The 12,500-nt window shown below is 42.2% G+C and overlaps 1 protein-coding gene across 1 annotated transcript in view; it reads right to left on the reverse strand.

Annotated features, from left to right (window-relative positions):
- The window catches only part of ppp1r21 (protein phosphatase 1, regulatory subunit 21), a 34,561-nt gene that overhangs the window by 2,783 nt on the left and 19,278 nt on the right, over positions 1–12,500 (reverse strand). The window contains exons 15-19 of the mRNA XM_079855450.1: positions 7,871–8,017; positions 7,379–7,471; positions 7,030–7,293; positions 2,448–2,483; positions 2,167–2,283 (exon numbers count right to left, since the gene is read on the reverse strand). Coding sequence (XP_079711576.1) covers positions 2,167–2,283; positions 2,448–2,483; positions 7,030–7,293; positions 7,379–7,471; positions 7,871–8,017 — 657 coding nt within the window. The remainder of the gene's footprint in view (positions 1–2,166; positions 2,284–2,447; positions 2,484–7,029; positions 7,294–7,378; positions 7,472–7,870; positions 8,018–12,500) is intronic.

Genomic DNA, 12,500 nt, shown 5'->3' on the forward strand with positions numbered 1-12,500 from the left:
GAGTACTGTGGTGCGTCGAGTACTGTGGTGCGTCGATGAGTACTGTAGTGCGTTGAGTACTGTGGTGCGTCGAGTACTGTGGTGCGTCGAGTACTGTGGTGCATCGAGTAATGAGGTGTGTTGAGTACTGTGGCGCGTTCAGTACTGGGGCGCATTGAGTACTGAGGTGTGTCGAGTACTGTGGTGCGTCGAGTACTGTGGTGCGTCGAGTACTGTGGCGCGTTCAGTACTGGGGCGCGTTGAGTACTGAGGTGTGTTGAGTACTGTGGTGTGTTGAGTACTGGGGCGCGTTGAGTACTGTGGTGCGTTGAGTACTGTGGTGCGTTGAGTACTGTGGTGCGTCGAGTACTGAGGTGTGTTGAGTACTGGGGCGCGTTGAGTACTGGGGTGCATTGAGTACTGGGGTGCATTGAGTATTGTGGTGTGTTGAGTACTGGGGCGCATTGAGTACTGAGGTGTGTTGAGTACTGGGGCGCGTTGAGTATTGGGGTGTGTTGAGTACTGGGGTGCGTTGAGTACTGGGGTGCGTTGAGTACTGTGGTGTGTTGAGTACTGGGGCGCGTTGAGTACTGTGGTGTGTTGAGTACTGTGGTGTGTTGAGTACTGTGGTGCGTTGAGTACTGTGGTGTGTTGAGTACTGGGGCGCGTTGAGTACTGTGGTGTGTTGAGTACTGTGGTGTGTTGAGTACTGTGGTGTGGTGCGTTGAGTACTGTGGTGTGTTGAGTACTGTGGTGTGTTGAGTACTGGGGCGCGTTGAGTACTGTGGTGCGTTGAGTACTGGGGCGCGTTGAGTACTGTGGCGCATTCAGTACTGGGGCGCGTTGAGTACTGAGGTGTGTTGAGTACTGTGGTGTGTTGAGTACTGTGGTGCATTGAGTACTGTGGCGCATTCAGTACTGGGGTGCATTCAGTACTGGGGTGTGTTGAGTACTGTGGTGTGTTGAGTACTGTGGTGCATTGAGTACTGGGGTGCGTTGAGTACTGGGGTGCGTTGAGTACTGGGTGCGTTGAGTACTGGGGTGCGTTGAGTACTGTGGTGCGTTGAGTACTGGGGTGCGTTGAGTACTGGGGTGCGTTGAGTACTGTGGTGTGTTGAGTACTGGGGCGCGTTGAGTACTGTGGTGTGTTGAGTACTGGGGCGCGTTGAGTACGGTGGTGCGTTCAGTACTGTGGTGCGTTGAGTACTGAGGTGTGTTGAGTACTGGGGCGCATTGAGTAATGTGGTGTGTTGAGTACTGGGGCGCATTGAGTACTGTGGTGTGTTGAGTACTGGGGCGCATTGAGTACTGTGGTGCGTTGAGTACTGGGGCGCGTTGAGTACTGGGGCGCATTGAGTACTGTGGTGTGTTGAGTACTGGGGCGCGTTGAGTAATGAGGTGTGTTGAGTACTGTGGTGTGCGTTGAGTGCTGTGGTGCGTTGAGTACTGAGGTGTGTTGAGTACTGTGGTGCATTGAGTAATGAGGTGTGTTGAGTACTGTGGTGTGCGTTGAGTGCTGTGGTGCGTTGAGTACTGAGGTGTGTTGAGTACTGGGGCGCGTTGAGTACTGTGGTGTGTTGAGTACTGTGGCGCATTCAGTACTGGGGCGCGTTGAGTACTGAGGTGTGTTGAGTACTGTGGTGTGTTGAGTACTGGGGCGCGTTGAGTACTGAGGTGTGTTGAGTACTGTGGTGTGTTGAGTACTGTGGTGCGTTGAGTACTGTGGTGTGTTGAGTACTGGGGCGCGTTGAGTACTGTGGTGTGTTGAGTACTGTGGCGCATTCAGTACTGTGGCGCATTCAGTACTGGGGCGCGTTGAGCACTGAGGTGTGTTGAGTACTGTGGTGTGTTGAGTACTGTGGTGCGTTGAGTACTGAGGTGTGTTGAGTACTGTGGTGTGTTGAGTACTGTGGTGCGTTGAGTACTGTGGTGTGTTGAGTACTGTGGTGTGTTGAGTACTGGGGTGTGTTGAGTACTGAGGTGTGTTGAGTACTGGGGCGCGTTGAGTACTGTGGTGCGTTGAGTACTGTGGTTAGTTGAGTACTGTGGTTAGTTGAGTACTGGGGCGCATTGAGTACTGTGGTGCGTTGAGTACTGTGGTGAGTTGAATACTGTGGTGTGTAGAATACTGGGGTGAGAGGAGACAGGGTTAAAAGTGTTGAGTACTGTGGTGTGTTGAGTACTGACCTCAGCGTGGAAGTGGACGGCTTTGCTGTCACAGATCTGCAGTTGAGAAGTCAGATCTGAAACGCGGCTCATGTAATGAGTTTTGATCAGATGCTCACGAGATTCCTGATCTGCAGCCTATGGCACACAAACAACATCATCATCATCATCATCAACATGACATGATTCATTTAGCACCACGGTTTTAAATAGGCTGGAGAGATGATTATGATATAGAATATGATGTATGAATCTGAATATGCATATAAGGTTATTTAAGAAAGTAAAACATGAATACATACGCTCTCGCTGCAGGACGTGATGGTTAAAATGCCGACCTGATAATAGAGACAGATGATAAAAATATTACAGCTGCACCAAAATGTCAATAATATTTTTAGTTTTACACCCAATAATATATTTTTATCCAATATATATAACAAAAAGGTATAAAAACAAAATTCAGTTTAGAGTTATAATGTACAGTAAAAAAAAAAAAGACCTACTAATTTTTGAGACCTGCAGCAACATAGAAATGGTAGACTTGACACTGTGTGACAAATACATTTAAAACAATCAGTGTTTCCAGAGCTTTTCAAACATGTGAACCTGCTGATGCAGTTCCTGTGAATCCCTGAGCCGCACGCCTGAACGCTGCTCAACTCTCACGCATCATGTCTGTGCATCACACAAGTAAGCCATTTAGCATTTTTAAAACGGTGAATTGAATGAAATGCGAGTAATCTGTATCCCTGACAAAGAATCTACATAGTGTGTTTGTCAGTTACTATGAAAGGATTGGTGAGGCTGCACTGAACAAAACGTCAGGTTACTTGCCTAACCCCGGTTCTCTGATAACAGAAGTGAGGTATTTCAGAATAAGAACGAGAGACATGTGAAGTGTGATGACAATCAGTATAAAACTCTGAAATGAAAATTCTTTCAAATTATTGCCCAATCTCAAATCTTTCATTCCTGGCTAAAATCTTAGAGGGTGTGGTTGCGGCCAATTAAACAAACACTTAATTGAAAATAATGTATTTGAGCCTCATCAATCTGGGTTTCGGAAATGAAACAGCACTGACACTGCGTTGGTTAAAGTCACTAATGACTTACTATTAGCCTTCGACTCTGGCTCCATGTCTCTTCTCATTCTCTTGGATCTTAGTTCAGCCTTTGACACTATTGACCATGCACTGTTGCTTAATCGTCTTGAACACGTATTTGGTTTGTCAGAGACAGTTCTTGGCTGGTTCAAGTCCTACTTTACTGACCGATGTCAATTTGTTTTTATGGGTGGCTTTAGGTCCAAAGTTGGTTCTGTTCATACTGGCGTCCCACAGTATTGGGTCCCTTACCTTTTAATATGTATATTTATCCACTTGGTCAACTACTAAGATCTCTTGACCTTAACTATCACTTTTATGCTGATGATAGGCAGATTTATATCCATTCAAGACCGGGTCAGCAAGTGGACGTTGTGCATCTTTCGAACTTTCTGTCTTTAAATGGCTCTAAAACAGAAGTTATGCTCCTTGGCTCTCCTCATCAACTGCGAAAGGCTGGGTCTCTTACTCTATTTGTTGATGGTGTTGCCTTGGAGTTTCAAAGCAAATTAAAAAATCTTGGTGTCATATTTGATGCCACACTGTCATTTGAGCCTTTTGTGCAGAATAGGGTTAAGACATCCTTTTATCGCCTCAGAAATATAGAACATTTACGTCCTATGTTGTCCTTCTCAGTTGCTGAGAGGTTGATAAACTCTTTTGTTTTTTCACGTGTTGACTCCTGTAATGGTCTTCTAGATGGGGTATCAAAAACCTCAATTGACAAACTTTAATATCTTCAAAATTCGGCTGCTAGAGTATTGTCTGGGGTCAGGGCTAGGGACCATATTACCCCTGTCTTGGAGTCTTTGCACTGGCTACCTGTCAGGTACCGTATTGATTTTAAAATCCTTATGTTGACATATAAGGCTTTGCATAATCTGGCTCCTCAGTACATGACTGATCTATTAATGCCTTAACGTCGTAATCTGCGTTCCTCTCAGAGTGGTCTCTCGGTTGTTCCCAAGACACGGCTTCGTTCTAGAGGTGATAGAGCATTTTCTTCCTATGCTCCTAAGCTTTGGAATTCTCTCCCGGCCGACATTAGGGAAGCAAATACATTAGTTACTTTTAAATCTCTTCTCAAAACTTTCTATTTTAGGATTGCTTTTACTTGATTATTCATTTTTATTTGTTTATTTTTGTATTTAAAGAGTGTAGTTTTCTCTGTTATGTGTGCCTGTAAAGCGCTTTGAGAAAGCAACTTTTTAAAGGAGTTATATAAAATAAATGTATTATTATTATTATTATTATTATTATGACGTAACACTCGCCGCTCCCACACCGAGCATAGAGGCACAGTCACATCCAATCTATAGTATCTGACAAAAGATGGCCAACTCGCCGTAGCACGTGTCTTGAATGAAGACACCCCTGAACAGAGCCCAGAAGGGGTGCATTCACCATCCACTGAGAGAGCCACTGACGTGAAATAGGTCTCCCCTTGTTACTGTCAGCCCATGAGACAAAAAGCTGACTGCTCCTTCGAAACACACGTGTTCTCTGAACATTTTTAATGATGATGAAGCTCTTAAAGAGGCATTCAACCACTGTTTGGATGATCCCCTTCCTCAGTGGGAGATGAATGGTTTAAGGATCCTGGACTTTTGGAAATTCACCAATTACCTGACTCTGGTTACTCGGTGGACGAGATGAAATAGGAGGGAGAATGTCATTCCTCTTCAATGTTGTCTAGAAGATGAGGGGATAATTCCTCATCTTCATCTTCCACGCTATACCCGCGAGGGCATCTCCAAAGAGATGGGGAGGTCTGGGGACTCCCCGTCCATAATCTCGCCCCAGGTACCCAGCTCAGGAGGCTGTTTAACTGTCTCCTCTCTGGGCTGAGTCTGAGAGGAGAAGCATGGGTCCTTGTTTCCTGGTATTGCAACTCTAAGTCTCCTTCCACGGATCTCAGTAGGAAAACCAGAACAGTTAGGGCAGCCCTCTGGGTTCGATACCGCCGCTTGGGCATGCTCAACACCCAAGTATGATATGCAGAGCGAATGTGAATCTCTTGCCGAAATCCATAGGCCACAGGAGCACATGCGAGGGGAGCTTCATTTCCTCCCGCGCTCTCTGCCGTTCTAGCCGTGGCCATCACTCTCCACTCTCTTCGTTCGGTAAACTCTCACCGTGTAGGTTTACTATCCTGGAGCAGTGTATATAGAGTAATTCTGAAAATAAACTATTTTCTGGTCTCTAATACAAAGTGAATCGTATTAGATTAGAAGGTAAGGCTGTTTATTCTCTTAGGGGTGGAAAAACTCGCCTTGACGCGGACGTTTTCCCACACTCACAAGAAAATGCAACCCTAACAGCAATATATAGATTTTCCGCGTTTGCGACGTTACCGGTCAGCTTAGTCTGTATACCGTTAAGCAGTAAATCCAAAATGCGTCAGTGAGTACAGCTTCCACAATCTTCACAGTGAAGAAGATATTACTAGGGGTGTAACGATACATCGATATGGATCGATGCATCGATATAACGTCTAACGATACGATGCATCGATTCCACACTTAAAATATCGATATGCACCTTTATTTTGACACTCTCCGCATTCTCACGTAACATCCTTCCGCTAAAGCGCACATTTTCGTTTACTCACCAACCGCCTGCCGGTGTGTAACGTTAATCTCCTCATCTGAAAAAGACGCCTGACAAGACTGACTAAACCCTAAACAAGTTTTTTTTTTTTTCACAAAAGCCGGTATTGTCCGCTGTCAAGGCATCGCGAGTTCATGTTTTACAGTAGAAACAGACAAGCACTCGCACCCTTGTTGGTGAACACAACACGAGAAGTCCGTTTTAGCGACTCAGCGCGCAATATTCAGGTCAGATGTCACTTTGAAAAGACGCGCGCTGGCTAAGAGGAGTTTCGTCAAAGCTGACTAAAAGTGATCGAGGATGGATCATTTCAATGAACTCGTGATATCTTCTTCAGGGCGTAAAAGGAAAATAAAATCTGAAACATTTTCACGGAACCTTACTAAAGCAGCTCGTTTAGGGAACGGAATGGTGAGGGAAAAGCTCTCTGTACTGCGTGTACGTACGTTAATCACAACAACAAAGTTTGTCAGGCGTCTATGTCAGCTGAGGAGATTAACGTTATGAAGATTAAACGAGTGTTGTATTATTTATCATAGCAATTACTTGGTTGTGTTTGACTCAGAAAGATGAAATGTGAATGTATCTGCTCTGCTAAAAAAAAAAAAAAAAAAAAAAAACATATTAAAGCATACTTTCAATTAACTTTAATTTTGTAATTTACCTGTATTTTTTAAGTTATTATTATTATTAATCAAAACAACCCAGCTGCAGTTTGATTGATATTACTTGGAATGCACAATAATAATAAAAAACATGATTTATGAGTACTTGCAAATAACCACTTCTGTTATAAATGTCCCAATTGGGAGAGGGTGTGCAATTTTCTAAGAGTTTAATTAAACGTTCATGTTATATATTTTGATTGCATTTGTGAGTTAATAAAAACGTAACTGGTTGTGTGAACATAATATCTAAATATCGATTAATCGATCGATATAGCCCTGAATCGAATCGAATCGTATCGTGGAATTTTTTGAAGTATCGAAAAATATCGTATCGCTGGCTGAGAGAATCGATATCGTATCGTATCGTCATGAACTGTCCGATTTACACCCCTAGATATTACACACAATCAACACTGCACATTTTCTTCTGTTTAAAACACCTGCTGACTCATGGTTAGGTGTGTCTGATTAGGGAGATGAACCAGCATGAGCTCACTCACCAGGCTGGTGTCCTGGACGGGCACTGGACTATCAGGACGGGCAGCACCGGGTCCGTCAGCGGCGCTGTGTGGTTCTGCTGGAGCCCCAGAGAGGATCTGAGCGGCGCTGTGTGGTTCTGCTGGAGCCCCGGCGAGGATCTGAGCCTCCAGCTGAGCGATGCGCTGACTCTCCCTCTGTAAACGCACCTGACCCAGCTGAGCCTCCAGCAGCCAGTGCTCCTTCTCCTGCTCCAGACGACACATCTTCTCCTGACTCTGGACAACCTGATAAACACACACACCGTCAGACAGACGGTTGGACAGACAGAAAGACTGACAGACAGACTGATAGACAGACAGGTTCAGGTACCTGCTGCATGAGTCCCTCTCGACTTTCAGTAGAGCTTGTCAGAACATGTCGGTTTGCTAAAGCATCTCTGTACGGCACCGATTCTGATCTGACCTGAAAACACAAGAAAACACACCAACATTCACAGGACTGAACTGTGCAAATAGCCCTTGTAGCGGTCCATTTATCTGTGAATGCTTTCCACGATTCTCAAATATATTGTGCTGTGACCGATGCTGAGCGTCAAATAACGCAACACTGTAACTATCAGTGAATCTATCAGTCACTGCAAGATCAAGATCAAGATCAAGTGCTTAAGAACCTCTCCATTGCCTGACTGGACTACTGCAATCAGGCATGTGATCAGCTAAAACAGCATAGAGGAAGTACACAGCATATGTACTTCTACCTTGTTTTTATATTTTTCTACTTTGTGGGAGCCTCTCTTCCGTCCTTCCCTTCCCAATTCAAAGCTTGACCTGTACTTTACAGGAAAGTAATAAAGACTGTGACCTTCCTGATGGCGCTCATGTATGTGGTGGCGCGCCTCTTGTTCTCCATCACACTGTGGGCCTGCAGCGGGTTCAGGACGCCTCCTCGCGGACCGTAGCCAGGACACGACGCCAGGAAATCCAGGCTGTTGCTGAAGAAGGTGGCCATCTGTGTGAGAGACCGTCCGGCAGGAATCAGACAGTGAACCGGAGGACAGCGAGGTGGTGTGTGTTGTGTACAGGATGAATTTTGTCTCAAATTGATTAATAAATGCATGAGCAAAATCTAGAATTACATGAATTTGCAGCATTTTGTACAAATAAAGACATAGTTGTAAATACAAAACCTCAATTTTGTATTAATGTAGGTCAGAATTTGTGCATGCAACAAGTAAGATTCAAGTAAGATTGCATTTTTGGATCAGGTGACATGCATGCAAGGCAAGTTTATTTATATAGCACATTTCATACACAATGGAAAATCAAAGTGCTTTACATAGAAGGAATTAGAATAATCAAAAGAAATAAGATGAATTAAAACAGTTTAGAATAAAAAGGATATAAAACACAGTGCATCCAGTCGGACGGACAGCGGCACAGTGCTCTCAGTAAATGCACAGCTGAACAGAAGTGTTCTGAGTCTGGATGTGAATGGGATACAGTAGGAGCACATCTGATCTCCTCTGGAAGCTGTTCCAGCATAATATCTAAAGAGGACTCGCCATGCTTAGAGTGAACCCTTGGTGTTTCTACCTTTCATTCTATCCCGCTTGGATTATTATAATTCCTTATATGCAGGAATCTCCCAGTTTTCCATTACAAGCTTCAAATGGTTCAAAACGCTGCAGCCAGATTTCTAACTGGGGTTCGCAAACATGAACATATTACTCATATTTTAATGTCTCTTAACTGGTTGCCGGTGCGTCATAGAGTTGATTTTAAAATATTGTTGTTTGTTTTCAAATCCTTAAATGGACTTGCACCCTCTTACCTATCTGAACTTTGAACTTTGAGCGTGCCCGGTTGGTGTCTACGGTCCACAAGCAGTTATAATCTGTCCCAGCCACATTCACGATTTAAGTCGAGGGGATCGTGCTTATATGGAACAGCCTCCCCTTATCCTTGAGATCCCTGTCCTCTTTACAGGAGTTTAAATTTAAGCTAAAGTTTTATCTTTTTGACCGGCATTTCACTAAATCTCAAATATGGTTCTGTTACATTATGTGGTAATGGTTTATTTTGCTCCTTCTTTCATGTTTCCTGGACTTTTACCTTGTAAAGCACAGTGGTCAACTTCTGTTGTGTTTATTTGTGCTATGTAAATAAATAAAATGAATGAATGAAAATGAAAAAAAAAATAGCTGATGTGATCCTAATGATCTGAGTGATCTGTTGGGTTTATATTCAGTGAGCATATCTGCAATGTATTGAGGTCCTAGGCCATTGAATGATTTATATACCAGTAATAATACTTTAAAATCAATCCTAAATTTAACTGGGAGCCAGTGTAAAGACCTGAGGACTGGTGTGATATGTTCATATGTTCTGGTTCTGCTCAGCGTTCTGTATGAGCTGCAACTGTCTTATGGTCTTTTTGGGAAGGCCAGTGAGGAGTCCATTACAGTAATCCACCCTGCTGGTGATGAAAGCATGAACAAGTTTCTCTAAGTCTTGTCTGGAAACAAAGCATCTAATTCTTGCAATATTTTTCAGATGATAGTATGCTGATTTAGTTATTGCTTTGACATGACTACTGAAACTAAGGTCTGACTCTAGTGTCACACCGAGATTCCTGACCTGATTTTAGTTGTTTGACCTTTAGAGTGAAGGTATGCGTTCACCTTGAGAACTTCATCTTTTTTTCCAAAGGCAATGACTTCAGTTTTGTCTTTGTTTAAACTGAAGAAAGTTTTGACACATCCAACTGTTGCAATCCAATGCATTGGCACAGGGAGTCAATGGGGCTGTAATCGTTAGGCGATAGGGCTAAGTAGAGCTGTGTGTCGTCTGCATAGCTGTGGTAAGAGATCTGGTTCTCTCTCATTATTTGGCTCATTGGGAGCATATACAGGTTGAACAGGAGTGGCGCAAGAATTGAGCCTTGAGGGACTCCGCATGACATGGATGTCCACTCAGACTTATGGTCTCCTATACTCACATAATAACCTCTCCCATCTAAGTACCTGAACCATTTTAGGACTATCCCAGAAAACCCCACCCAGTTTTCCAGCCTGTCAAGAAGTATGTTATGATCGACAGTGTCAAATGCAGCACTGAGGTCGAGTAGTACCAGCACTGATAATTTGCCTGAATCAGTATTTAAGCGAATATCGTTTATTAAAGTATCCATTCGAGCAAAAGAATTTGTTCAGCTGATTGAAGACAACTTTTTCAATGATCTTGCCTATGAAAGGAAGATTTGAGATCGGTCTATAGTTGCTTAATATGGTCTTATCCAGATTGCTCTTTTTCAGGAAGGGCTTGACAACTGCAGTTTTCAGGGAGTTTGGAAAACTCCCAGAGCGAAGTGAGACATTTACCACTTCTAGGAGATCTGCTTCTAAACTGTTTAACACACTTTTGAAAAAAGATGTGGGAAGTGTGTCAAGAGCGCAGGTTGATGTTTTAAGGTGCTGTACAGTTTCTTCCAAAATTGTGCCATCAATTTTTTCAAAATCAGACATAGTAACTACTTTCTCAGGTGGTCTGACTTGTTCATTGACTCGTTTCTGAGTCGATCCTATTTGATTCATTTGGATTTTGAGACTTTCATTTAGCCGGTTTAGCCTAGCACAGGCCACACACACACACACACACACACACACACACACACACACACACACACACACACACACACACACACACACACACACACACACACACACACACACACACACACACACACACACACACACACACACACACACACACAGCTACCACTAGATGACAGTAGCTTCTAAAACAGACAACGGCACCATAATCGAGCGTTCTTCCTCATATAATACGCTTAATGTGGCTTAAGAAAAGTGATATTGAAGCACCAAATTTAGTACACAACTTATTAATAAAACATAGCTTACCTTGTAAAAATAAGCAGCTAAATATGAACTTAAAATGTGCAAAGTTTCACATCTAATGTTTATAAAGAAAACACAAACACTAATGCATTAAGACAGTAGGCTAACATTAAAAGACTAAACTCTGCAAGACTATATAGACCTACCTTATTAATAAAGCATACTTTAAACAGGCAATCAAATTAAATCAGGTTAGGCATTTTTCTCCCATAGAAAACCATTATACAAACGCTTAACGTGCAATAGCGCGTTGCATCTTCAATAAGATGTATAGGCTACTGGGTTTTAATATCACTGTCTTACTGCATTACGCCACATTAAGCATTTTCTTTATAAATGGCTATATAGGAGGAAAACTTTATACAGACAAGAGAATATAGAATATGAATGCGATGCACAAAATTTCACGTTAATGGCGTTTTCCTCCCTTAGAGCCTGGTAAAAAGAAAAAGCTTAACGTGAAATTTTGCGCATCACGTTCATATTCTATGATATAAGTGATCCACAAATGCACATCTTACTTGTTGCATGCACAAATTCTGACCTACATTAACCCTCTGGGTCTAAGGTGTTTCTGGGCCCTGGAGGTGTTCTGACATGCTCTGACATTAGTGCTGATTTTGAAGTCTGATTACACTGTATTAAGCACAAACTCTGCTACAATAATATGTGAGCAGCATGTATGTAAAAGTTTGGAGTTTTGAGAAAATGACGTGGTTTGAGGAAAAAAAAAATGTAGTCACTGAAATAAGGCCATAAAACCCATACAAATTATTTGTTCACAAGATTTTTGAAAATTGTATCATGTAGTCTACCATACTTGCTTCTAAAATATATAAAAATCATCCTCCCCATTCATTCATATTTAACAATATGTTGATTTAAAATTTGTAAGACATGTTTTGTGTAAGAAAGCTGTATGCGAGGAGGGCGTGAATCATCATGAATATTGATGTGTTTCACACCTGAGAAAGACAAAGACCCTCCCATAATGGCCCTATCAGGTGGGACTGTGAGGGTACTTGAACAAAGAATGAGAGATTAAAATAATGGCTTTTTGATTGTTTGGATTTATTTACAACACAACATAATCCAAAAATACAAAACGAAGGACAAAAAGGCACATTATTGAACACACTGATCTAAACAGTTCCTGTTCAACATACCTGTCATTTCCAAGGTGTTTGATTTTTCATTTTACCATGTTCATGTACAGAGACTCATGTGAATGTTTAAGTCAGCAGGACTCATCAGTGGCATCTGGTTCCTGTAAAAGAAAAAAAAATTATACATATATATATATTTAAAAAAATAAAATAATAATAGGGCTTCACGATTTGGGGAAGAAAATCTGATTGTGATTTTTCTGGTTAAAATTGTGATTTAAAATTCACACAAAAATATATATAATGAACACCAGGCTTGTTGTGCCTGTAGGTATATACTTGTAGGGCTGCATAAAGTAATAATAACAATAATTTTAATTTACAGAAATGCAGGTGGCATATAACTTTAAATCATTAAAAAGGAACACTTCAATACACTACACTACACATATGGATTATCATGTTACTT

This window comes from Squalius cephalus, assembly GCF_949319135.1.
Source record: "Squalius cephalus genome assembly, chromosome: 21".
Lineage (NCBI taxonomy): Eukaryota > Metazoa > Chordata > Actinopteri > Cypriniformes > Leuciscidae > Squalius > Squalius cephalus.